A 27,378-nucleotide genomic window follows, 5' to 3' on the forward strand; every position below is an offset into this window, starting at 1 on the left:
AACCCTTATAACAGCAGCATTCCAGAGGCTAAGGCAGGAGGATCAGCAGCTTGAGGCTAGAATGAGAACTAATCTCAAAAACTAAAACAAAAAACAAAGAACACACATGTGCACACATAGAGAAAGCCACTGAAAGAACCAACTGTTAGCTAAGAAACAACACATTTAGGCCGAGTACTATACAGAGATGAACTCACCTTTCAAAACGTTCTGTCCCGAGTTGCCTTTTGGTAATGTCCAAATCTGCTTCTAACTGCGTTACAACATTTCTGAACTGTGCCACGTCTCTGCTCTGGATGGCCCTATTCAAAAGATTCAAAAGACAGTTGATTAAACTCAAAGTATGCCTGCAACTCCAAGAGTATATTAAGTCATATTGCCAATGACATCTTAGCTGGATCCAAGGTATTGTGATTTTTGCAAGTTATTTCATGTATGTGTCTGTGGTGTGTGTGGTATATGGTGTGTATGTGTGCTATAGTGTGTGTGTGTGTATGTGGTGTGTGTGATGTGTGTGATGTGGTATGTGTTGTGCATGTATGTGTATGTGTGGTGTGTGTGTATGTATGTGTGCGTGGTATGGTACAATGTGTGTATGTGGTGTGTGTGGTTTGGTATGTGTGTGTGTAGTGTGTTGTGCATGTATTTGGTATGTATGTGTGGTGTGGTGTGTGTGTGTGTGTGTGGTGTGTGCACATTGGACTTGCTCCTGTTCTGTGGATATGCACATGTGGGGGTGAGGGAGCCAGAGGCTGACTTGGGCATTTTGCTCATTCACTCTCCACTGAATTCATCCATCTGCTATGCTGTCTGGCTAGTGAGTTTCAGGGATTTGTCTGTCTCCACTCCCCAGTGTTGGGGTCACAGTTGCATGCTGCTGCATGGGTTTACATGCATGTTGGCAGGATCCAAACTCAGATTCCTATGTTTGCATAGCTGGCACCTTACTGACTGAGGACGACCTCAGTCACACAGTCATTTTTAGGGTCAGATATACTGGTGTGTGTTAGACATATCAGTGCACATACTTAATTACTTGAAAGGCCTCAGAGATCCCAGTCACATTCAATCAATCAAATCTTGTCCTGGTTCTGTACACACAAAGGGGGCAGCATTATCTATCATCAATCTATATTGTTCATTTGTGCAAATGTTCTTTACAAACATACTTTTTAGACAAGTTTCCCACATTGGCTAGCTCTGAGTCACAGTATTTAGCATCATTCTGAAATGGAGTACACCTCATGGTGGGGGTTTTCCTCTTTACTGAGGTTTATTTCCTCTGAGAAGTTTGAGAAAGGGACCCTGGGGGACCTGTTGAGACTTACAACAGCCTCTGAATGGAACTGACAGAATGACTCAGTTACAGCCACGTGGACCCTGGGGACTGTCAAGAAAACTAGCCGTGGCTTGGGGTCCTCGGTGGCTGAGTGCTGAGAAATTACTTACCATGCTTGCCCAGGTGCCAGGCTCAGACATGAGGAACACGGGCTGGCAGGCCTTATGGATGAGTCCCAGAGGAATAAAGGCTGAGGACCCATTAGTGACCAATTTCATAAATGCTCACTACCCAGACAGATAATTAGTGACTAAATGTAATAAACTTTCACTACCCAGATGCTGGAATATCAAACTAAGGGTCTTTGAATGAAAGGCTAGTATAACTGGGGATTTAAAAAAAATACTAAGATAAAAATTCTGAGGGCTTTCTCAGTGTTTGTGGGCTTCCTTCCTTTGGGTGTATATACTCTTACAGACACACAGGGAGCTCTGATGTGACAAACAGGGAGACAGAGAGCAATACCAGACAGCCACAAACCAAGAGTCCTTGTGCTTTCCCAGTGCTTGCTTCACATTTCCCAATGGCAACATTTTACATCAGACTACTATATTCAAAACAACTGGCAGAGATTGTGACATTTAAGAATCTTAGATTAGAAAAACTAAACAATGGCATTAAGTCTTGGGCAAATCACAATATTCTTGTTTCTCAGCTTAATTAATGGCAGACTGGGTCCCAACTTCTAGATCCTAGCTTTAAAACTCTCCTAAATGACACTGCTGGTCAGCTCACATTTTGTTCTCAGCCAGGCAGAGGTGCTCCTTCAGCAACTGGATCTCAGACTCCTTTTCCTGCAGTGCTATCTGAGACTGGTACTCTTTGTCCCGGTTGGCCACCAGCAGAGCCTCGAGATTCTGCATGGAGATCCTCTCGTTTGTCATCTGACTCCGGAGCAGTTCAATTTCAGAGCGCGCTGAGTCCAGCTCATTCTCCATCTATGGGAAGGAAGACAGCCATGCTTATTCCTGTCCCCTCACTTAGCTGACATGCAATCAGGGTTCTGGGGTGGACACTGTGATGTTGTTTCTCACTAACAATTGCACACACAATGCACGTGTGTTACCACTTTCCCCCACCCCTCAGGTCATATCAGAAAATCCACTATTTAAAATTTTCATCAGTCCCACACTGCAAATGCTTTCCACTTCCAGTTTTGACACTTTCTCGTATAGTTTTGCACAACTGACGAGATGGTGCTTGTGACCCCAGCATCATCTCAAACTGGATGTGTTATGACTAAATGCCTTATGACATATCATTGTACTGTACAGGTAAGGAGCATGAAGGGTAGACATACCATCTACTCTCTAACATAAACCTAGGGAAAACGTGCCCCTTTGAAGGTATTCCGACCTCAAAGTGTTCTTAGTAAGCTAAATATTTCTTCAAAAGGATTATCAATTAACAGAATGATTTCTTGTTCTGTAATATAGGTAATAATTATATATGTATTTAAAAGCTAATAAAAAGACATGAATAAAAATGAAATTACTAGGGAAGGGGCAGGTACTTCAGTGGACAGAGAGGAAAGAACTTTCTAAGTTACATGAATGAACTCACATAAACTGAGGAAAAATAAAAGCAATACTATGATCAGAACATTTTTAAAAGAAAAAATACAATTAAATAGCAAGCACATTGGGGAGAAAACCTGTGTTCTAGTTTTCTTTCTGTGGTTGTGATAAACACTGTGACCAAAAGCAACCTGGAGAGAATTCCTTTGGCCAATACTTTCAGATGACAGTCTGTTACTGAGAGAAGTCAGAGAGAAACCATGGAGGAATGCTGCTGACTGGCTCTCTCCTGCTTGGGTTCAACCAAGCTTTCTTTCTTTCTTTCTTTTTTTTTTCCTTTTTTAAAAATTAGGTATTTTCTTCATTTACATTTCAAATGCTATCCCAAAAGTCCCCCAGAACCTTCCCCCAACTCCCCTCTCCCCCCCTACTCCCACTTCTTGGCCCTGGTGTTCCCCCTTACTAAGGCATATAAAGTTTGCAACACCAAGGTGCCTCTCTTCCCAATGATGGCCAACTAGGCCATCTTCTGATACATATGCAGCTAGAGACACGAGCTCCGGGGGGTTCTGGTTAGTTCATATTGTTGTTCCACCTATAGGGTTGCAGACCTCTTTAGCTCCTTGGGTACTTTCTCTAGCTCCTCCATTGGGGTCCCTGTGTTCCATCCAATAGCTGACTGTGAGCATCCACTTCTGTGTTTTCCAGGCCCCGGCATAGCCTCACAAGAGACAGCTATATCAGGGTCCTTTCAGCAAAATCTTGCTAGTGTATGCAATGCTGTCAGCGTTTGGAGTCTGATTATGGGATGGATCCCCGGGTGTGGCAGTCTCTAGATGGTCCATCCTTTCGTCTCAGCTCCAAACTTTGTCTCTGTAACTCCTTCCATGGGTGTTTGTTCCCAATTCTAAGAAGGGGCAAAGTGTCCACACTTTGGTCTTCGTTCTTCTTGAGTTTCATGTGTTTTGCAAATTGTATCTTATATCTTGGGTATTCTAAGTTTCTGGGCTAATATCCACTTAGTAAGTACATATCATGTGAGTTCTTTTGTGATTGGGTTACCTCACTCAGGATGATGCCCTCCAGGTCCATCCATTTGCCTAGGAATTTCATAAATTCATTTTTTTTAATAGCTGAGTAGTACTCCATTGTGTAAATGCACCACATTTTCTGTATCCATTCCTCTGTTGAGAGGCATCTGGGTTCTTTCCAGCTTCTGGCTATTATAAATAAGGCTGCTATGAACATAGTGGAGCATGTGTCCTTCTTACCGGTTGGAACATCTTCTGGATATATGCCCAGGAGAGGTATTGCGGGATCCTCTGGTAGTACTATGTCCAATTTTCTGAGGAACCGCCAGACTGATTTCCAGAGTGGTTGTACAAGCTTGCAATCCCACCAACAATGGAGGAGTGTTCCTCTTTCTCCACATCCTCGCCAGCATCGGCTGTCACCTGAATTTTTGATCTTAGCCATTCTGACTGGTATGAGGTGGAATCTCAGGGTTGTTTTGATTTGCATTTCTTTGATGATTAAGGATGTTGAACATTTTTTTAGGTGCTTCTCAGCCATACGGTATTCCTCAGGTGAGAATTCTTTGTTTAGCTCTGAGCCCCATTTTTTAATGGGGTTATTTGATTTTCTGGAGTCTATCTTCTTGAGTTCTTTATATATATTGGATATTAGTCCTCTATCTGATTTAGGATTGGTAAAGATCCTTTCCTAATCTGTTGGTGGCCTTTTTATCTTATTGACGGTGACTTTTGCCTTACAAAAGCTTTATGTTTTTATGAGGTCCCACTTGTCGATTCTCAATCTTACAGCACAAGCCATTGTTGTTCTATTCAGGAATTTTTCCCCTGTGCCCATATCTTGAGACTTTTCCCCACTTTGTCCTCTATAAGTTTCACTGTCTCTGGTTTTACGTGGAGTTCCTTGATCCACTTAGATTTGACCTTAAAACAAGGAGATAGGAATGGATCAATTCACATTCTTCTACATGATAACCGCCACTTGTGCCAGCACCATTTGTTGAAAATGCTGTCTTTTTTCCACTGGATGGTTTTAGTTCCCTTGTCAAAGATCAAGTGGCCATAGGTGTGTGGGTTCATTTCTGGATCTTCAACTCTATTCCATTGGTCTATTTGTCTGTCGCTATACCAGTACCATGCAGGTTTTTTGTTGTTGTTGTTGTTTGTTTTGCTTTTTTATCACAATTGCTCTGTAGTAAAGCTTTAGGTCAGGCATGGTGATTCCACCAGAGGTTCTTTTATCATTGAGAGAGTTTTTGCTATCCTACATTTTTTGTTATTCCAGATGAATTTGCAAATTGCCCTTTCCAATTTGTTGAAGAATTGAGTTGGAATTTTGATGGGGATTGCATTGAATCTGTAGATTGCTTTTGGCAAGATAGCCATTTTTACTATCTTGATCCTGCCAATCCATGAGCATGGGAGATCTTTCCATCTTCTGAGATCTTCTCTAATTTCTTTCTTCAGAGACTTGAAGTTATCATATAGATCTTTCACTTCCTTAGAGTCACGCCAAGGTATTTTATATTATTTGTGACTATTGTGAAGGGTGTTGTTTCCCTAATTTCTTTCTCAGCCTGTTTATCCTTTGTGTACAGAAAGGCCATTGACTTGTTTGAGTTAATTTTATATCCTGCTACTTCACTGAAGCTGTTTATCAGTTTTAGGAGTTCTCTGGTGGAATTTTTAGGGTCACATATATACTACCATATCATCTGCAAAAAGTGATATTTTGACTTCTTTCTTTCCAATTTGTATCCCCTTGATCTCCTTTTGTTGTCGAATTGCTCTGACTAGGACTTCAAGTACTATGTTGAATAGGTAGGGAGAAAGTGGGCAGCCTTGTCTAATCCCTGATTTTAGTGGGATTGCTTCCAGCTTCTCACCATTTACTTTGATGTTGGCTACTGGTTTGCTGTAGATTGCTTTTTATCATGTTTAGGTATGGGCCTCGAATTCCTGATCTTTCCAAGACTTTTATCAAGAATGGGTGTTGAATTCTGTCAAATGCTTTCTCTGAATCTAACGAGATGATCATGTGGTTTTTGTCTTTGAGTTTGTTTATATAGTGGATTGCATTGATGGATTTCCATATATTAAACCATCCCTGCATCCCTGGAATGAAACCTACTTGGTCAGGATGGATGATTGTTTTGATTTTTGCATCGATATTCATAAGGGAAATTGGTCTGAAGTTCTCTATCTTTGTTGGATCTTTCTGTGGTTTAGGTATCAGAGTAATTGTGGCTTCATAGAATGCATTGGGTAGAGTACCTTCTGCTTCTATTTTGTGGAATAGTTTGTGAAGAACTGGAATTAGATCTTCTTCGAAGATCTGATAGAACTCTGCACTAAACCCATCTAGTCCTGGGCTTTTTATGGTTGGGAGACTCTTAATGACTGCTTCTATTTCTTTAGGGAAAATGGGACTGTTTAGATCGTTAACTTGATCCTGATTTAACTTTGGTACCTGGTATCTGTCTAGAAATTTGTCCATTTCATCCAGGTTTTCCAGTTTTGTTGAGTATAGCCTTTTGTAGAAGGATCTGATGGTATTTTGGATTTCTTCAGAATCTGTTGTTATGTCTCCCTTTTCATTTCTGATTTTGTTAGTTAGGATGCTGTCCCTGTGCCCTCTAGTGAGTCTAGCTAAGGGCTTATCTATCTTGTTGATTTTCTCAAAGAACCAGCTCCTCATTTGGTTGATTCTTTGAATAGTTCTTCTTGTTTCCACTTGGTTGATTTCACCCCTGAGTTTGATTATTTTCTCAGTCTACTCCTCTTGGGTGAATTTGCTTCCTTTTGTTCTAGAGCTTTTAGGTGTGTTGTCAAGCTGCTAGTGTATGCTCTCTCTCTCTAGTTTCTTTTTGGAGGCACTCAGAGCTATGAGTTTTCCTCTTAGAAATGCTTTCATTGTGTCCCATAAGTTTGGTTATGTTGTGGCTTCATTTTCATTAAACTCTGAAAAGTCTTTAATTTCTTTCTTTATTCCTTCCTTGACCAAGATATCATTGAGTAGAGTGTTGTTCAGTTTCCATGTGAATGGTGGCTTTCTATTATTTATGTTGTTGTTGAAGATCAGCCTTAGTCCATGGTGATCTGATAGGATGCATGTGATAATTTCAATATTTTTTTATCTGTTCAGGCCTGTTTTGTGACCAATTATATGGTCAATTTTGGAGACGGTACCATGAGGTGCTGAGAAGACGGTATATCCTTTTGTTTTAGGATAAAATGTTCTGTAGACATCTGTTATATCCATTTGTTTCATCACTTCTGTTAGTTTCACTGTGTCCCTGTTTAGTTTCTGTTTCCATGATCTGTCCATTGGTGAAAGTGGTGTGTTGAGGTCTCCCACTATTATTGTGTGAGGTGCAATGTGTGCTTTGAGCTTTACTAAAGTTTCTTTAATGAATGTAAGCTGCCCTTGCACTTGGAGCATAGATATTCAGAATTGAGAGTTCCTCTTGGAAGATTTTACCTTTGATGAGTATGAAGTGCCCCTTCTTGTCTTTTTTTGATAACTTTGAGTTGGAAGTTGATTTTATTTGATATTAGAATGGCTACTCCAGCTTGTTTCTTCAGACCATTTGCTTCACTCTGAGGTAGTGTCTGTCTTTTTTACTGAGATGGGTTTCCTGTAAGCAGCAAAATGTTGGGTCCTGTTTGTGTAGCCAGTCTGTTACTCTATGTCTTTTTATTGGGGAATTGAGTCCATTGATATTAAGAGATATTAAGTAAAAGTAAGTGTTGCTTCCTATTATTTTTGTTGTTAGAGTTGGTATTCTGTTCTTGTGGCTGTCTTCCTTTATGTTTGTTGAAGGATTACTTTCTTGCTTTTTCTAGGGCATAGTTTCTGTCCTTGTATTGTTCTTTTTCTGTTATTATCCTTTGAAGGGCTGGATTCGTGGAAAGATATTGTATGAATTCGGTTTTGTCATGGAATACTTTGGTTTCTCCATCTATGGTAATTGAGAGTTTGGCTGGGTACAGTAGCCTGGGCTGGCATTTGTGTTCTCTTAATGTCTGTATAACATCTGTCCAGAATCTTCTGGCTTTCACAGTCTCTGGTGAAAAGCCTGGTGTAATTCTGATAGGCCTGCCTTTATATGTTACTTGAATTTTTTCCCTTACTGCTTTTAATATTCTATCTTTATTTAGTGCATTTGTTGTTCTGATTATTATGTGTTGGGAGGAATTTCTTTTCTGGTCCAGTCTATTTGGAGTTCTGTAGGCTTCTTGTATATTCACGGGCATCTCTTTCTTTAGGTTTGGGAAGTTTTCTTCTATAATTTTGTTGAAGATATTTGCTGGCCCTTTAAGTTGAAAATCTTCATTCTCATCTACTCCTATTATCCGTAGGTTTGGTCTTCTCGTTGTGTCCTGCATTTCCTGGATGTTTTGACTTAGGATCTTTTTGCATTTTCTTTGATTGTTGTGCCCATGTTCTCTATGCAATCTTCTGCACCTGAGATTCTCTCTTCCATCTCTTGTATTCTGTTGCTGATGCTCGTGTCTATGGTTCCAGATTTCTTTCCTAGGGTTTCTACCTCCAGCGTTGCCTCACTTTGGGTTTTCTTTATTGTGTCTACTTCCCTTTTTAGGTCTTGTATGGTTTTGTTCAATTCCATCACCTGTTTGGTTGTGTTTTCCTGTTTTTCTTTAAGGACTTGTACCTCTTTAGCAGTGTTCTCCTGTATTTCTTTAAGTGAATTATTAAAGTCCTTCTTGATGTCCTCTACCATCATCATGAGATATGCTTTTAAATCCAGGTCTAGCTTTTTAGGTGTGTTGGGGTATCCAGGAGTGGCTGAGGTGGGAGTGCTGGGTTCTGATGATGGTGAGTGGTCTTGGTTTCTGTTAGTAAGATTCTTACGTTTGCCTTTAGCCATCTGGTAATCTCTGGAGTTAGTTGTTATAGTTGTCTCTGGTTAGAGCTTGTTCCTCCCATGATCCTGTTAGCCTCTATCGGCAGACCTGGGAGATTAGCTCTCTCCTGAGTTTCAGTGGTCAGAGTACTCTCTGCAGGCAAGCTCTCCTCTTGCAGGGAAGGTGCACAGGTATCTGGCCTTTGGACCTGCCTCCTGGCAGAAGATGAAGGCCCGAAATAGGGCCTGACCCAGAAGCTGTGCTGCTTCTGCCTGTCAGAGAAGCTGTGCAGCTTCAGTAGTCGGCACTCTCAACTAGACATTCTAGTCTCTGAGAGATCTCGGACCAGAGATGGCTCCCCCAGGTGCTCCGGCAAAGCTCTCCTGGGCGAGACAGACACCTCTCCTCTGGCAGGGAAGGTGCCCAGATGTCTGGAGCCCTAAACGGGGTCTACTCCAGAAGCTGTGTGGCCTCCGCCTGTCCCAGAAGCTGTTAGCTTCTGCAGTCCACATTCTCACCTGTGCAGACCAGTCTCTGAGAGATCTGGGAACCAATATGGCTCACCCAGTTGCTCCGGCCTCAACCAAGCTTTCTAATACAGTCCAGGACCACAAGCCTAGAAGTGTTGCTACCCATAGTGGGCTGGGAACTCAGCAACAGTAATTAATCAAGACCACCTCTCACAGGTAAGGACAATCTGATGCAGGCAATTCTTCAGTTGAAGAGCCCTCTTCCCAGGTGATTCTAGGTTGTTCCAAGGTTACAATAAAAACTAACTAGGATGCCTGGATTGTATGTTTCAGAGGGGAAACAAAGATCCCATCTGGGCCATTTATGTGATATTTTGGACTAGGAATCTGTGCGGGTGAAACCTGTGCTTTCCTAGACCGTTGGATGCTGGTGATCTGGGGCTGAAGAATATCTGTGACTAATAACAGATCAGCATCATCAAAGTGGCATCTCCTGAGAAGAGAACCACATTTCCTCAGAGTCAGTAAAACAGAAACTAGTCTAAGGAGACCAAGGAAACATCTCAACATGGCAGGTAAACTTGGCAATGTGTAAGAGTCACTCACTTGGCATTGGTTTTGAAGGCATGAAAGAAGGTGTCATGGAGAACAGCTGGGGCTTAGCACTGTGTGACAGAGTTTAAGTTTCCCTGCAGAGAAGCTAGAAGAGGCCATTGATAAAGGTGTACCTTCAGTTCTGATGAAGACCCCAGGCTTACAGGGGTCATAGAAAGCAACTGAGGTTTGGAACAGTGTGTGTTAGCATTGGAGTCTGCCACGGACAATGTCAAATGTGTAGCAGAGCCATCTTGAGCCTTGGAAACAACTTGTCTTGAGGGTGGCCATGTTAGAGACATAGCCTGTCCAAGACCCCCAGAGACAAGAAAATTATGTGTAAGTCCTGAACAATGGGCTACAGGATTTTATTTACTTTGATTTGGGGCTTTTTCTTTAATCTTATTATCCTTCTATTCTGAGTCTTCTCTTCTGGAACAAGAAGTATTTAGCATGTTTTTTTTTAACTTTATAGGAGCCTATAGACAAGATACTTTGGATTCTTAAAAAGAACTTAGGCTTTAAAACTACTGACATTTTTAAAGACTGTGGGACTTCTAAAAATTGGGTGTTTTGTCTTGTGCTACTAACATTAACATGCAGTCTTGAAGAAAAAGCAAAGGAAGGTTGCAGTTAAATAGTGACACTTCTGTACTTAAGTTGACAAGGGATGGACTGTGCTGGTTAGTTTTTATTGCCAACTTTACCCAACATAGGGCCAATTGGGAAGAAGAAACTTCAATAGAAAATCTGTCTCAATCAGACTGACCTGTGAACAATCATATTGACTGGTGATTGATAGGGAAGAGCCCATCCCTAGGTAGGTAGCATCATTCCTAGGTAGGTGGGTCTTACTGTATTAGAAAGTTAGCTGAAGGGATGAAGAAATGGCTCAGCAGTTAAGGGCAGGGGCTGCTCTTCCAGAGGACATGAGTTTGATTACCATCACCCACACAGCTGCTCACAACTGTCTGTAACTACAGTTCTAGTAGTTATACCTTCTTCTGGCCTCTACAGGCATCAGGCAAGAAAGTGGTACACAGATATATACATGCTGGCAAAACACCTGTCTGAGTTAATGTTCTGTGAAGAGACTCCATGGCCAAAGCAATTTATAAAAGAAAGCATCTTTTGGAGACTTGCTTATAGCTTCAGAGGATTAGTTTATGATCATTATGGTAGGGAGCATGATGGCAGGAAGGAAGGCATGGGGCTAGAGCAGAAGCTGAGAGTGGATTCTCATCCACAAGCTAGGGCAGGGGAGAATAGGTCTGGTGTGGATTTTGAAACCCCAAAGCTCAACCCTAGTGACACATCTTCAATAAGGAAGGCCACACCTCCTAATCCTTCCTAAATAGTCCATCAGCTAGGAACCAAATATTCAAACAAGGGGGCCTATGGAGGCCAATCTCATTCAAACTACCACAATGCCTAGACACACAAAATAAGAACAACTTAAAAAGATAATGAAAAAAGGAAAGCTAGCTGAGAATGAATAGAAAAGAACCATCCAGTAAGCAATTCCTCCACCGTTTCTGGTGTAGGGTCTTGCCTTCTTTTCCTGACTTCCTTCCATGATGGATTGTGACTTGGAAGTATAGGAAAAATAACTTCTTTCTTCCCCTAAATTGCTTTTGGTCATGGTATTTAGTGCAATAGCAACAAAGCAAAGTAGGACACCCTGCTAGTAATCAAACAGATACAAAATAAAACAAGATGCTATTTCTAGTCCAGAATTTCTTATCCTGACACCCTATTTACCCTGACATTCGCACTTTAATTTGAATAACTCTTTGCTTATGAAGCTGCCTGACCTCTGCTCACCAGATGCCAGTAGCATTTCCCACTCTGTTCATAACAATCCAGAACTGAATCTAGACATTACTAAGTGTTTTCCAGTTGAACTTAAAGCCAATAAGATACTGGTCTTGTCTGTCAACCCAGTGATTTTGCTAGTTTATGTTCACATCACAAAAATGACAAGAATGGTCTCCTATATTCTGCTAGCAGAACTAGGAAATAAAACTTCACTTTCTTTGATAACAGCTTTATTGTGGTATAATTAATATGGCTATACTACTCATGCAAATGAAGTACCCAAATCAATAACTTCTAACATATTAGTATTATCAAATATTCGTCATTGCCAAAATCTATAAGAGATTGTTTTATCCTTTAAAAAAAAACATGAAAACTCAAAAGTATAGTTGCTTAAACAAGATTTGAGCAATCCTTACACTAGTTGAGATGCCAATGTGGATGAGGGAAAATCTCACAAGGCCCCACCCCTAGATGAAGCGACATGGCTCCTACAGAAGGGACAAGCACACTGATAGGTTATCCCATTGCAAGCATTCATCCCTATGTGCATGTACACATCAGCAACACTAAATAAGACTGGCACATTACATATATATGTGTGTTACATACACACACACACACACACACACATATATATACACACATACACACGTGTGTGTGTTTGAGTATATGTGTGTATGTACATATATGTATACATATAAATGTATTATAAGAGGTCATCAATTTGAAGGAGTGAGAGAAACATGAGAAGATTTGGAGGGAGGAAAGAAAAAGGAAAATGATGTAAACACTATTTGTACATGAAATTCTCCAAAATTAATAAAATATATATCGGGGAAACTGCAGATATGGACCAGTGGTTAAGAGCGCTTGTCATTCCTATAGAGGACCTGGGTTCAACTCCTAGAACCCACATGGTGGCTTATAACCACACATGACTCCAGTTTCAGAAGATCTGACACCCCCTTTTGACCTCTGCATGCACCAGACATACATGTAATATATATGCAGTGTTGGGAGCCGCCCCCACATTCGCCGTTACAAGATGGCGCTGACAGCTGTGTTCTAAGTGGTAAACAAATAATCTGCGCATGTGCAGAGGGTGATTCTCCACTCCATGTGCTCTGCCTTCCCCGTGACGTCAACTCGGCCGATGGGCTGCAGCCAATCAGGGAGTGACACGTCCTAGGCGAAGGATAATTCTCCTTAATAGGGACGGGGTTTCGTTTGCTCGCTCTCTTGCTTCTTACACTCTTGCTCCTGAAGATGTAAGCAATAAAGTTTTGCCGCAGAAGATTCTGGTTTGCTGTGTTCTTCCTGGCCGGGCGTGAGAACGCGTTAATAAGAATTGGTGCTGAAATCCGGGACGAGAAAAAATCCGGGACGAAAAAATACAAGAAAACTCGGGACCGGCACAAGGAAGATCCCTCATTCCAGAACCAGAACTGCGGGTCGCGGTAATAAAGGTTCCCGTAAAGCAGACTGTTAAGAAGGATTCAACTGCATGAATTCAGAACTTTTCAGCTGGGGAACGGCGGTAACCCGTAAGTATAGCTTTACAAGGTACGCCTGGCCTTGAACTTTCTAAGGAAATTCAAGACAGTCTATCAGAAGTAAAGTGGAAAATAGCTTTATAAGGTATGTTTGGCCTTGAACTTTCTCTAGTGTTAAAAGCCCTTTTGTTCCTTTTCACATGTTATCAAGTGGTTAAGGCAGGGCGGATTCTAGATGAAATTCAGGACAATCTATCAGAAGTAAAGCGGGGAGAGAGAGTAGGAGCAAAGAGGAAATATGGTTCACAAAATAAGTATACAGGCCTTTCCAAGGGTCTTGAACCTGAGGAAAAGTTTAGGTCAGGTAAGAATACCTGGGGAGAGATTGGAAGGAAGGAGAAGGAAAAAGAAAAGAAAAAAGATCAATCAGCAGAGGTTTCTAGGAGAAGGAGCCTATACTCATCACTAGGTGAGCTCAAGGAGCCAGTTCTTAATAGTTCTGAATCAGATGAAAAGGCTATTAGGGCCTGGAAGGCGCTCTCCCGAGCAGGTGAAGCCACTGGACAATAATGACAGAGGCAGGCTCTTACAGCCTACAAGGTCTTATTGTCCACCCTGGAGTTGTAGATCAGGATTGTAAAGGGGAACTTCAGGTTCTCTGTTCTTGTCCTCAAGTTGTCTTTTCTATATCACAAAGAGACAGAATAGCTCAACTAATAATTTTGCCAAGCCTACATGGCTGTTTTTTCTTCCTCTGGTATTCCTAGAGCTGCCAGAGAGATTGGTTCTACTGGAAATGATTCTGATTACTTAATAATGCCTTTAGATTGTTGTCAAATTTTATCTACTCACGTAGGGGTAAACCCTCGTGGCGTCAGGCCATTACAGGTCTGGCAAATGGATGTCACGCATATTTCCTCCTTTGAGAGAAATCAATATTTACATGTTTAGATAAGAAGAGATCACCTCCATACCTTAAATGATTTTCAAAAGCTGTTGGGAGATATTAATTGGCTCAGACCTTTTTTAAAGATTCCTTCCGCTGAGTTAAGGCCTTTGTTTAGTATTTTAGAAGGAGATCCTCATATCTCCTCCCCTAGGGCTCTTACTCTAGCTGCTAACCAGGCCTTACAAAAAGTGGAAAAAGCCTTACAGAATGCACAATTACAACGTATTGAGGATTCGCAGCCTTTCAGTTTGTGTGTCTTTAAGACAGCACAATTGCCAACTGCAGTTTTGTGGCAGAATGGGCCATTGTTGTGGATCCATCCAAACGTATCCCCAGCTAAAATAATAGATTGGTATCCTGATGCAATTGCACAGCTTGCCCTTAAAGGTCTAAAAGCAGCAATCACCCACTTTGGGCGAAGTCCATATCTTTTAATTGTACCTTATACCGCTGCACAGGTTCAAACCTTGGCAGCCACATCTAATGATTGGGCAGTTTTAGTTACCTCCTTTTCAGGAAAAATAGATAACCATTATCCAAAGCATCCAATCTTACAGTTTGCCCAAAATCAATCTGTTGTGTTTCCACAAATAACAGTAAGAAACCCACTTAAAAATGGGATTGTGGTATATACTGATGGATCAAAAACTGGCATAGGTGCCTATGTGGCTAATGGTAAAGTGGTATCCAAACAGTATAATGAAATTTCACCTCAAGTGGTAGAATGTTTAGTGGTTTTAGAAGTTTTAAAAACCTTTTTAGAACCCCTTAATATTGTGTCAGATTCCTGTTATGTGGTTAATGCAGTAAATCTTTTAGAAGTGGCTGGAGTGATTAAGCCTTCCAGTAGAGTTGCCAATATTTTTCAGCAGATACAATTAGTTTTGTTATCTAGAAGATCTCCTGTTTATATTACTCATGTTAGAGCCCATTCAGGCCTACCTGGCCCCATGGCTCTGGGAAATGATTTGGCAGATAAGGCCACTAAAGTGGTGGCTGCTGCCCTATCATCCCCGGTAGAGGCTGCAAGAAATTTTCATAACAATTTTCATGTGACGGCTGAAACATTACGCAGTCGTTTCTCCCTGACAAGAAAAGAAGCCCGTGACATTGTTACTCAATGTCAAAGCTGCTGTGAGTTCTTGCCAGTTCCTCATGTGGGAATTAACCCACGCGGTATTCGACCTCTACAGGTCTGGCAAATGGATGTTACACATGTTTCTTCCTTTGGAAAACTTCAATATCTCCATGTGTCCATTGACACATGTTCTGGCATCATGTTTGCCTCTCCGTTAACCGGAGAAAAAGCCTCACATGTGATTCAACATTGTCTTGAGGCATGGAGTGCTTGGGGGAAACCCAGACTCCTTAAGACTGATAATGGACCAGCTTATACGTCTCAAAAATTCCAACAGTTCTGCCGTCAGATGGACGTGACCCACCTGACTGGACTTCCATACAACCCTCAAGGACAGGGTATTGTTGAGCGTGCGCATCGCACCCTCAAAACCTATCTTATAAAACAGAAGAGGGGAATTGAAGAGATTTTACCCCGAGCACCAAGAGTGTCTGTGTCTTTGGCACTCTTTACACTCAATTTTTTAAATATTGATGCTCATGGCCATACTGCGGCTGAACGTCATTGTACAGAGCCAGATAGGCCCAGTGAGATGGTTAAATGGAAAAATGTCCTTGATAATAAATGGTATGGCCCGGATCCTATTTTGATAAGATCCAGGGGAGCTATCTGTGTTTTCCCACAGAATGAAGACAACCCATTTTGGATACCAGAAAGACTCACCCGAAAAATCCAGACTGACCAAGGGAATACTAATGTCCCTCGTCTTGGTGATGTCCAGGGCGTCAATAATAAAAAGAGAGCAGCGTTGGGGGATAATGTCGACATTTCCACTCCCAATGACGGTGATGTATAATGCTCAAGTATTCTCCTGCTTTTTTACCACTAACTAGGAACTGGGTTTGGCCTTAATTCAGACAGCCTTGGCTCTGTCTGGACAGGTCCAGACGACTGACACCATTAACACTTTGTCAGCCTCAGTGACTACAGTCATAGATGAACAGGCCTCAGCTAATGTCAAGATACAGGGAGGTCTCATGCTGGTTAATCAACTCATAGATCTTGTCCAGATACAACTAGATGTATTATGACAAATAACTCAGCAGGGATGTGAACAAAAGTTTCCGGGATTGTGTGTTACTTCCATTCAGTATGTTAAATTTACTAGGGCAGCTAATTTGTCAAAAAGTCTTTTCAGTATATGTTACAGAATTGGACGGCTGAATTTGAACAGATCCTTCGGGAATTGAGACTTCAGGTCAACTCCACGCGCTTGGACCTGTCCCTGACCAAAGGATTACCCAATTGGATCTCCTCAGCATTTTCTTTCTTTAAAGAATGGGTGGGATTGATATTATTTGGAGATACACTTTGCTGTGGATTAGTGTTGCTTCTTTGATTGGTCTGTAGGCTTAAGGCCCAAACTAGGAGAGACAAGGTGGTTATTGCCCAGGCGCTTGCAGCTCTAGAACATGGTGCTCCCCCTGATATATGGTTATCTATGCTTAGGCAATAGGTCGCTGGCCACTCAGCTCTTATATCCCACGAGGCTAGTCTCATTGCACGGGATAGAGTGAGTGTGCTTCAGCAGCCCGAGAGAGTTGCACGGCTAAGCACTGCAGTAGAAAGGCTCTGCGGCATATATGAGCCTATTCTAGGGAGACATGTCATCTTTCAAGAAGGTTGAGTGTCCAAGTGTCCTTCTCTCCAGGCAAAACGACACGGGAGCAGGTCAGGGTTGCTCTGGGTAAAAGCCTGTGAGCCTAAGAGCTAATCCTGTACATGGCTCCTTTACCTACACACTGGGGATTTGACCTCTATCTCCACTCTCATTAATATGGGTGGCCTATTTGCTCTTATTAAAAGGAAAGGGGGAGATGTTGGGAGCCGCCCCCACATTCGCCGTTACAAGATGGCGCTGACAGCTGTGTTCTAAGTGGTAAACAAATAATCTGCGCATGTGCCGAGGGTGGTTCTCCACTCCATGTGCTCTGCCTTCCCCGTGACGTCAACTCGGCCGATGGGCTGCAGCCAATCAGGGAGTGACACGTCCTAGGCGAAGGATAATTCTCCTTAATAGGGACGGGGTTTCGTTTGCTCGCTCTCTTGCTTCTTACACTCTTGCTCCTGAAGATGTAAGCAATAAAGTTTTGCCGCAGAAGATTCTGGTTTGCTGTGTTCTTCCTGGCCGGGCGTGAGAACGCTATTAAGAATGCAGTAAAAATTCATACATATAAAATAAATAAACTCACAATTTTGAAAAGTATTTTTTAAAAATAAAAACAAACAAATGAATAAGCATTCTTTAGATATAGTGTCTCCATGTGTCTCCATGGTTGACTCTACTGTGTCTCCATGGTTCACTCTACTACATCTCCATGGTTTACTCTACTGCGTCTTCATGGTTCACTCTACTGTGTCTCCATGGTGACTATACTGTGTCACCATGGTTTATTCTACTGCATCTCCATGGTACACTCTACTGTGTCTCCATGGTTTACTCTACTATGTCTCCATAGTTGACTCTACTGTGTCACCATGGTTTACTCTACTGTGTCACCATGATTCACCAAGTTCTGGATGTCTTTCCATTAATTCAGTTAATAATTCCTTTTAACAACATTTTGTTTTTAAAATAAAACCTTTATACTCCTTTTAATATAGTTCTTCCTAAGTTGGAAGAGGGCTGAGAAAGTGAGCAAGTGCACACAAGCCTAGCACCCTGAGTTTGATCTAGATGCCAACTCATGCAAAGGAGGGAGAAGAGAACTGATTCAGCACAGTTGTCTTCTCATCTCCACATGCATGCCAGGGCACATCTGCCCACACACATGTGTCATGTATATATGCACATAGTAATAAATAAAATTTAAAAATTATTCCTACTAACTTTGTACTTTTCTGATGCTATCTTTTATGCCATTCAATTACTGGAATTGTTTTTTGTTGTTGTTCTTTTTTTTGTCATTTCCAATTGATAATTGCTCATAGGTTGAAGTAAAATATATAATGAATTTTTGGCACATTGGTCTAGTGTTCTACAGTTTGACACATTGGGCTAGTGTTCTACAATCTCATGGTTGTATTAGTTCTAGTAAGTTTTTAGTGGTTTCCTTTCTATAGCAGACCATGTCACTGCAGAGATGGTTACATGTCTTTTTATATTTGAATTCCTGTTTTCTTTCTTTCTTGCCTTGTCACTCTGGCTAGATGCTCAACAAAATGCTGTGCGAGGCATATGTGTCACTATCAGGGAAACACTCACTGTCCACTATCAAGTAGAGTGGTTACTATAGGTTTTTCATAGATGCTTTTTATAAGATCAAAAACATTTCCTATATTCCCAGATTACAGTTATTCTTTCTTTATTGGGTTTTGTCAAATTCATTTTCTTCTACTACTAGAGAAAATCAGGGGTTTGGGTTTTTTTTTTTTTTGATTATTCAATATGTATTACATTGATTGGTCTCAGGTACAAACCAATCCTACATTCATGGGATAACTCCTATTTGATTAGTGTATAAATTCATTTTATAGACAGTTATATTGAGAGAGAAAGAGGTGTATGTGCATGTCCACATGTATGGGTGTGTGTGCACACATGCATGGTGTGTGTGTGTGAACATGTGTATAGAGGTCACAGGCCAACTTAGGTGTCTTTTACAATTGCTTTTCCATCTTTTTGTACACAGGGTCCCTCACTGAACCTGGAGCTCAATGACTGACTAGAATAGCTGCCCAGTGAACTCCAGGCATCCACATATCTGTGCTTCTTCGGGACTTCTACAGGCACCTCCAGGTACCCAGCGTTTACATGGGTCTGGGGATCCAAATGTAGATCCTTAGGGTTGATCTTATGCTCCAGGTTCTTTGCAGAAGATCTCAAACCACTAACCTAACCTAGTAATTAGGATATTGGGGGCAGGTGGGAAAGAAGCAAACGGAAAGCATTTTACATAGCATGGCATCTCCTCAGCTCTGTATTGGTTTTGTAGTTATCACATTAAGACTTCTTCCCTGATCTGGTATTGGGTGAGGGAAAAGGACTGAAGCCCTGAGGGTCAGCAGAAAGAATGGAAACAGGCAACCTCAGGAAATAGGAAGTTGTGCAGACCCTCAAGAATGCACCAGAGACCTGGGAGGTAAGAGACTCTCAGGAATCAAAGGGAGGGACCTTAGATAAAATGCCTGACAGTAAGGAGAGGGAACTTATAGAGCCCACCTCCAGCAGGAAGACAAGACATCAAGTGAGGGATGGGGTTGGCATCCCACAGTCACATCTCTGACCCATAATTGTTACTGTCTGAAAGAATTACAGGGATGGAAATGGAGAGGAGCCTGAGGAAAAGAAGGTCCAGTGACAGGCCCAAAATGGGATCCAGCTCAAGGTGAGGTCCCAAGGCCTGACACTATTACTAAGGCTATGGAGCTCTTACAAAAAGGGATCTACCATGACTGCCCTCTGAAAGACCCAACACGCAGCTGAAAGAGTCAAATGCAGATATTTGCACCCAACCAATGGACAGAGGCAGCTGACCCCTATTGTTGAATTAGGGAAGGTGGAAAGAAGCTGAGGAGAAGGGTAATCCTGTAGGAGGACCAGCAGTCTCAATTAATCTGGAACCCCCCCCCAAGATCTCTCAAACACTGGATCACCAAACAGGCAGCATACACCAGCTAATATGAGGCCCCCAACACACATACAGCAGAGGACTGCCGGGTCTGGGTTCAGTCAGAGAAGATGCACCTAACAACCCTCAAGAGACTGGATGGCCCAGGGAGTTTAGAGGTCAGGTGGGATGAGGGGTGGGGGCATCCACGTGGAGACAGGGGATGGGGAGGAGATGTGGGATGTGGAGTAGTCAGAGGGTAGATGGGGGCAGCGGGGAATGGAATATAGAGTGTAAAAAATAAATTAATTAAAAAAGGCTTCTTAAAGAAAATATAGTCGTAAGAAATACTGGTCTTTAGTTTTCTTTTATTGTGATGATTATGTAAGTAAACATAAAGTATAAGTTGGAAATAAAAGGAGGTGTTCTCAGTCTTATAAAAAAGCATCTGTGAAAAACCTACAGCAACCATTACACATAATGATGAACACATGAATGTTTTCCTATAGTGGCACAGAAACACCTCGTGCAGGGGTTCTAGCGTTATATTGGAGTCCCAGGCTATGTTAAGACATCTTCTTTCTTATTTGGAAGAGTAAAACATTTTTGTATTAGCGTATCTTTCAACATGTAAGGGAATTTACAACTAAAGCAATCTAGGCCTCCATTTGCTTTCTGAAAGTTTTCAAATTACTGTTTCAAGTTCTATATTTGTTTGGAGGTTTATCCAGGTTTGCTGCTTTTCCTTAAGCCAGTTTCAACATTTGAAAACCAACAATCCAATGAGAACGTGGACAAGCAACAGGAGACGTGTAGTAACAAACGAAGACATGCATGTAGCAAACAACATCATAAAGAAAAGATCAACGTTGCAATCCAGTAGGTAAACACATATTTAAAACACCCTGATACAGTGCTGTGCATACAGAAGATTGCTAAAGAAAAAAGTTTAAGTGACAAATTTGAACAAGAACGTGGGGGAACTAGATAGCTCATTCATCATTAATAGACACAAAAAATGATACAAATACTTGGGCAAATGGTGTGGAACTTTTCTGAAAAAGTAAATCATACAGTTAACATCCACCTAAAAATAGCTTTGCACAGAAATGAAGACTTATGCTCATACAACCAAGTTACAGAGTGAAAACCTGTCTCAAAAGCAAATAAAACAGAAACTGTTCACAGATGTTTATAGTAACTTTATTTTCAAAAATTCCAAACTGAAAACAACCCAGATGATCTGCATTTGGTGAATGGCTAAGCTGTAATACCAACAGCACAGAATATTCCTCCACAGTGAACAGTAAGCTATGGCAGACACAGCCTGAGTGAGTCTACAAAGATTAAGGCTGAGAAGGAAAAACAGCCAACCCTCAAAAAATCAATAGTGTGATTTCATATATATTAGCATTGTTTTAAATTACTTTTAGTTGGCACAGAGTAGAGTATTTCATTGCTGTTGTTTACACCCCACGGCCCTCTTTGTCCTCCCCACACTCTTGCTGGTTCTTGAAGTGACACAATTACAGAAGTGGGAACAGGCTAATGGCTGACAGAGGCTAAGGAACATGTGGATAGGCTGTAGTAAAGAATTATATAAATCTGCAAAAGGGAAACATGATAGATTCTGCAGTAGAAAGTCTCTTGATTGCCTGGATTAAAGTTAATACCATAATTCTATCAGACTATAATTTTGAAAGCTGTAACCATTAAGGAAAACTAAGTAACAGGTACTCTTCATATAATTTACTAAATCAGATGCAAATCTATCCCCTTAAAAGCTACAAGTTGTCTTAGTTACTTTTTGTTGCTGTGATAAAATGCCAAGGCAACTTATAGACGTAATGTTTATTAGGGCTTACAGTTTCAGAGGGTGAGTCCATCACTATCATGGCAGGGAGCATGGCAGCCGGCAGGCATGGTGCTGGAAGAGCTGAGAGCTTCCATCCTTATTAACAAGTAGGAGGCAGAAAGACTGCTAACTGGCAGTGGCCTGGGCTTTTGACACCTCAAAGCCTAGCCACAGCCCTCCTTCTCCTACAAGACAACACCTCCTAACCTTTCCAAACAGTTCTTGAAAGCATTCAGACATACAAGCTTCTGGTGGCTACTCTCATGTAAACTACCACAGAATGTTTTAAAGTCTCTGTGTCTTTGACAACTGAAGACGTCCAAAAATAAAAGGATGATCCCTGCATCTGACATCACAGCTTACCAACAAAATCAGGGCACAAATAGTTCAGTACGGCAGTTAGTGTCACAAGTGATTCTGATGTGCTGCGAAGAGGAAGCTACAATATATACAGTGAGTATTTCTTCAGCTAGGCTGTTTTTGAGCTTTATATAAATGGCTTTCTATAAAGCCCTCTGCTGAGCTAGGATTTCAGACTCTAAGATTACTATAGGACTGTGCTCTACTTTCAAGTGGCACTCCAACTTCAAAGGACTCATCCAGTTATTAGATGAAGTGGGTGAGGAGAATGTCATCAAGGTTATAACTGAGATGGGTAAGGCTTGAGGTCCTTCACTCACAGTTCTGTCAGTGTGGTTTATAATTCTGGCTAAATGTAATTGCAAATTACAAGTTCAAAGAAAGATTTTGTTGTGGTTTTTTTTTATGTTCTTGAATCCTTTAGAATTCAGCTGTCATAATTAACCTTTTAAACTTTAAAAATAAAAATTAAAAAGCATAATAAAAAATTTAAAGCTAAAAGGCATAAATGTTTGATATAGTATTATATATTTAAAAAACCCTTTTTAAAAAAAATATAGTACTGTTAAAGTAACAGCAATCTAAATGCATTACATACCATTTCTATTTCCTGATCTTTGGCAACCAGCTGTCGATTAAGAAGTTCTTTGCTTGAGTCGAGTTTTATGCAGAGTTCCCTTGTGGAAGACAAATCTGCGAGAGCAGACACCTTCTCAAACTGAACCTTCTGAAGCTCCTCCTCCATCTTCACAAGAGACTTGTGTAAAGTTGCAATCTGGGATTTGTAAGAGCGCTCTGCGTTTAGGTGCTGCAAGGACAAGATGAGTGTTTACACAGACGGAGAGAGTTTAGCCGGAAGAGCGTCCACATGGACGACACAACAGGCAACTCTCTCCTAGCAGACCTCAGGTGATACCGGTGCTGATCAAGTGCACTCGTGTTCCGAGAGAGACAAATGAGGCTTCAGCTTCCTTTAAATAAATCCTATGAGTAGTTTTTAAAATGCAATTAGGAAAAACCTGTTTTCTATTAGAATACCTGCAGGTTCAATGCCAGTGAAACATACACTGTTTGGTCTGTAGTTGTATCTGTATATTTCACAGTTTGTGTGGTCTACCATGCCAATGTTGCTGCTGCCAAAAATAAAAAAAATCAAAGATGCTAGCCACTGCCTCACTCAGAGAACTCTTTTTCAGTTTTTGACTGACAGGTTTATATCAGTCATACTATCATAAAACGAGGACTGATAATTTTCTAACACTAATAATTTTGAGAGAAAGTGCTCCTGAGCAAGTACAAGTTAAGCATAACTAATTATGGGGAAAAGCATATTTTAAAACTATAATATGAGATTCAAGTTACATAAATGCTTTCAAATGTTCAAAACTATTCCACTATCCACACCTTTTTCTCCTAACATGCTGCTTACATAAGTGCACAGCATTTGTTTGCTTCAACATCAAAATAACAGACCTGGGAGGCAAAGGCTGTGTGCTTTAACAAGTGCTTTTGCACGAATAAAACACTAGAAGTTGTTCCTGGCACATGATTTTAGCCATAATTCAATGTTCTGTTCACTCTCCTGAGCTCCCTTCCTCCTGTAGCTATTCCTACTCACTCTTCACATCGTCTGTCTAGCTGTCCATCTGTCCACTCACCCATCACATCTTTATAGAAGACTTTGTATGCTATAGTCACTATGCCTACAGACAAATTCATTGGGAAACAAAATTACCTCTGTTTTCATAAACTTCTACTACTGAGGGAATCCATTATCAATCAACTATGCTATGGATGGATGCATAAATACATTAAGAACGTATTCCTGGAAAAAGTAGGCAACAAAAGAATTGACCTCTGCTGAAGGACTCAGAAAGTCAGGAATGGATTCCCCAAGTAAACGAATGAACAGTGAGCAGACAAATAGCAAGAACAGGCATTTTAAACTGAAAAAATGCAAAGTGCCCCAGCTCTGTTGGGTGCAAGAATAACATGCTCCAAGAACTGGAAAAAGGCTGGTGTGAGTGGAGCTTAGTGGTCACAGGAGAGTAATAGGAGATGCAGAGATCAGGCAGGGCTTAGTATGCTGTGCTCTCAATACTGAGGTGAGGTGATCAGGTTTCCTTGTGTTTTGGAAGTTCACTCTGGAGTTGTAGACTCTGCTAAGATGACTGGCTAAGCTAAGGGAAAAACTCTCAAGATAAAACATTTTGTTTTGAAACAGAGTCTCACTATGTAGCCCAGGCTGGCTTGGAACTCACTATGTAGATCAGACATAGACCGTGCTGGTCTTGAAATCAGAGAGTTCCTTCTGCCTCTGCTTCCCTGCAACAAAACATTTTTATTAATTTCACATCTGAGTTTACAGAGAAGAAAGAAATTCTCATTTCCCCAAAGGGATCAAAGCAAGAGAGCGTTTAGGTTTTGCAGCTCAGGAATACAGCACCTTGCCTAGCAAACATCAAAAATTGGGTTTAAAACACACACACACACACACACACACACACACACACACACACACACTGTCAAAGACCAGCTTTGACATCACAGGGTAAACTGAGGCAAGCAGTAAGGAGGTATGGAGTTGGTGATTGGGGTCATGCTGAGAGCAGCTACTTGGCCTCTCAACCCCTGCTGACAGTGGTAGCCAATTTACAGGGTCAGCACTACTGGCAGAACAAAACTTAATTATCTGGGGCAGAAAGAATGCCCAAAGAGAAACTCTGAACTCTCTTAACTCTTAAGTGTACAAACATATAGACAAACAGACATACACACATTTGATGGATGGAACATAGCCCCAACAGCCACACTTTATTTTTTTCTCCCAGCCTTTTTATACCCTCTGACAAAAGTTCATAAAATTATGCATAGATTAAATGTTACATAAAAGGGGAGTTACACAAAGATGTTGATAGGAAGTTCAAAGCAGTGCTTCATTCTATAAGCTCATTATAAGTTCAAAGCAACAGTTTCCCATGGCCTTACTTTACCATGGTGCACACCTGTGGCTTCATCCTTGGACCTGACCTAGAATGAATGATTTTCCTTGATCACACATCTGTCCCAAGCCTGTTTCTCTTCTTTTTTTTTTTTTTCCTTTTTTCTTATCTTTTCTTTTTTTTTCTTTTTTTTATTACGTATTTTCCTCAATTACATTTCCAATGCTATCCCAAAAGTCCCCCACACCCTCCCCCACACACACTCCCCTACCCACCCACTCCCATTTTTTGGCCCTGGCGTTCCCCTGTACTGGGGCATATAAAGTTTGCCTGTCCAATGGGCCTCTCTTTCCAGTGATGGCCGACTAGGCCATCTTTTGATACATATGCAGCTAGAGTCAAGAGCTCCGGGGTACTGGTTAGTTCATAATGTTGCACCTACAGGGTTGCAGATCTCTTTAGCTCCTTGGATACTTTCTCTAGCTCCTCCATTGGGGGCCCTGTGATCCATCCAATAGTGACTGTAAGCATCCACTTCTGTGTTTTCTAGGCCCCAGCCTAGTCTCACAAGAGACAGCTATATCATAATCCTTGCAACAAACGCTTGCTAGTGTATGCAATGGTGTCATCGTTTGGAGGCTAATTATGGGATGGATCCCTGGATATGGCAGTCTCTAGATGGTCCATCCTTTCGTCTCAGCTCCAAACTTTGTCTCTGTAACTTCTTCCATGGGTGTTTGTTTCCAATTCTAAGAAGGGGCAAAGTGTCCACACTTTGGTCTTCATTCTTCAGTTTCATGTGTTTTGCAAATTGTACCTTATATCTCGCTATACTAAGTTTCTGGGCTAATATCCACTTATCAGTGAGTACATATCATTTGAGTTCTTTTGTGATTGTGTTACCTCACTCAGGATGATGCCCTCCAGGTCCATCCATTTGCCTAGGAATTTCATAAATTCATTCTTTTTAATAGCTGAGTAGTACTCCATTGTGCAAATGTACCACATTTTCTGTATCCATTCCTCTGTTGAGGGGCATCTGGGTTCTTTCCAGCTTCTGGCTATTATAAATAAGGCTGCTATGAACATAGTGGAGCATGTGTCCTTCTTACCGGTTGGGACATATTTGGATATATGCCCAGGAGAGGTATTGCTGGATCCTCCGGTAGTACTATGTCCAATTTTCTGAGGAACCGCCAGACTGATTTCCAGAGTGGTTGTACAAGCTTGCAATCCCACCAACAATGGAGGAGTGTTCCTCTTTCTCCACATCCTCGCCAGCATCGGCTGTCACCTGAATTTTTGATCTTAGCCATTCTGACTGGGGTGAGGTGGAATCTCAGGGTTGTTTTGATTTGCATTTCTTTGATGATTAAGGATGTTGAACATTGTTTCAGGTGCTTCTCAGCCATTCGGTAATCCTCAAGTGAGAATTCTTTGTTTACCTCTGAGCCCCATCTTTTAAGGGGGTTATTGGATTTTCTGGAGTCCACCCTCTTGAGTTCTTTATATATATTGAATATTAGTCCCCCATCTGATTTAAGATAGGTAAAGATCCTTTCCCAGTCTGTTGTTGGCCTTTTTGTCTTATTGACAGTGTCTTTTGCCTTGCAGAAGCTTTGCAGTTTCATGAGGTCCCATTTGTCAATCCTCGATCTTACTGTTCTATTCAGGAATTTTTCTCCTGTGCCCATATCTTCTAGGCTTTTCCCCACTTTCTCCTCTATAAGTTTTAGTGTCTCTGGTTTTATGTGAAGTTCCTTGATCCACTTAGATTTGACCTTAGTACAAGGAGATAGGAATGGATCAATTCGCATTCTTCTACATGATAACAACCAGTTGTGCCAGCACCATTTGTTGAAAATGCTGTCTTTCTTCCACTGGATGGTTTTAGCTCCCTTGTCGAAGATCAAGTGACCATATGTGTGTGGGTTCATTTCTGGGTCTTCAATTCTATTCCATTGGTCTACTTGTCTGTCACTATACCAGTACCATGCAGTTTTTATCACAATTGCTCTGTAGTAAAGCTTTAGGTCAGGCATGGTGATTCCACCAGAGGTACTTTTATCCTTGAGAAGAGTTTTTGCTATCCTAGGTTATTTGTTATTCCAGATGAATTTGCAGATTGCTCTTTCTAATTCGTTGAAGAATTGAGTTGGAATTTTGATGGGGATTGCATTGAATCTGCAGATTGCTTTTGGCAAGATAGCCATTTTTACAATGTTGATCCTGCCAATCCATGAGCATGGGAGATCTTTCCATCTTCTGAGATCTTCTTTAATTTCTTTCTTCAGAGACTTGAAGTTTTTATCATACAGATCTTTTACTTCCTTAGAGTCACACCAAGATATTTTATGTTATTTGTGACTATTGAGAAGGGTGTTGTTTCCCTAATTTCTTTCTCAGCCTGTTTATCCTTTGTGTACAGAAAGGCCATTGACTTGTTTGAG

At 41.2% G+C, this 27,378-nt stretch overlaps 1 protein-coding gene across 16 annotated transcripts in view; it reads right to left on the minus strand.

Moving 5' to 3' along the window:
* Positions 1–27,378, minus strand: part of Tsga10 (testis specific 10) — a 111,857-nt gene that overhangs the window by 6,663 nt on the left and 77,816 nt on the right. For 12 of the 16 annotated variants that reach the window (XR_865225.2, XR_003954349.1, XM_006495822.3 and 9 more), the window contains 3 exons: positions 22,585–22,794; positions 2,075–2,277; positions 198–302 (listed from right to left, as the gene is read on the minus strand). Coding sequence is in view for 14 of the 16 variants with exons in the window: in XM_006495822.3 (XP_006495885.1) it covers positions 198–302; positions 2,075–2,277; positions 22,585–22,794 (518 nt within the window). In the remaining 2 variants the exon portion in view is untranslated. The remainder of the gene's footprint in view (positions 1–197; positions 303–2,074; positions 2,278–22,584; positions 22,795–27,378) is intronic. The other 4 variants (XM_030252660.1, XM_017319571.2, XM_006495823.4 and 1 more) reach the window with 1 other exon arrangement.

This window comes from Mus musculus, chromosome 1, assembly GCF_000001635.26.
Source record: "Mus musculus strain C57BL/6J chromosome 1, GRCm38.p6 C57BL/6J".
NCBI classification, from domain to species: domain Eukaryota; kingdom Metazoa; phylum Chordata; class Mammalia; order Rodentia; family Muridae; genus Mus; species Mus musculus.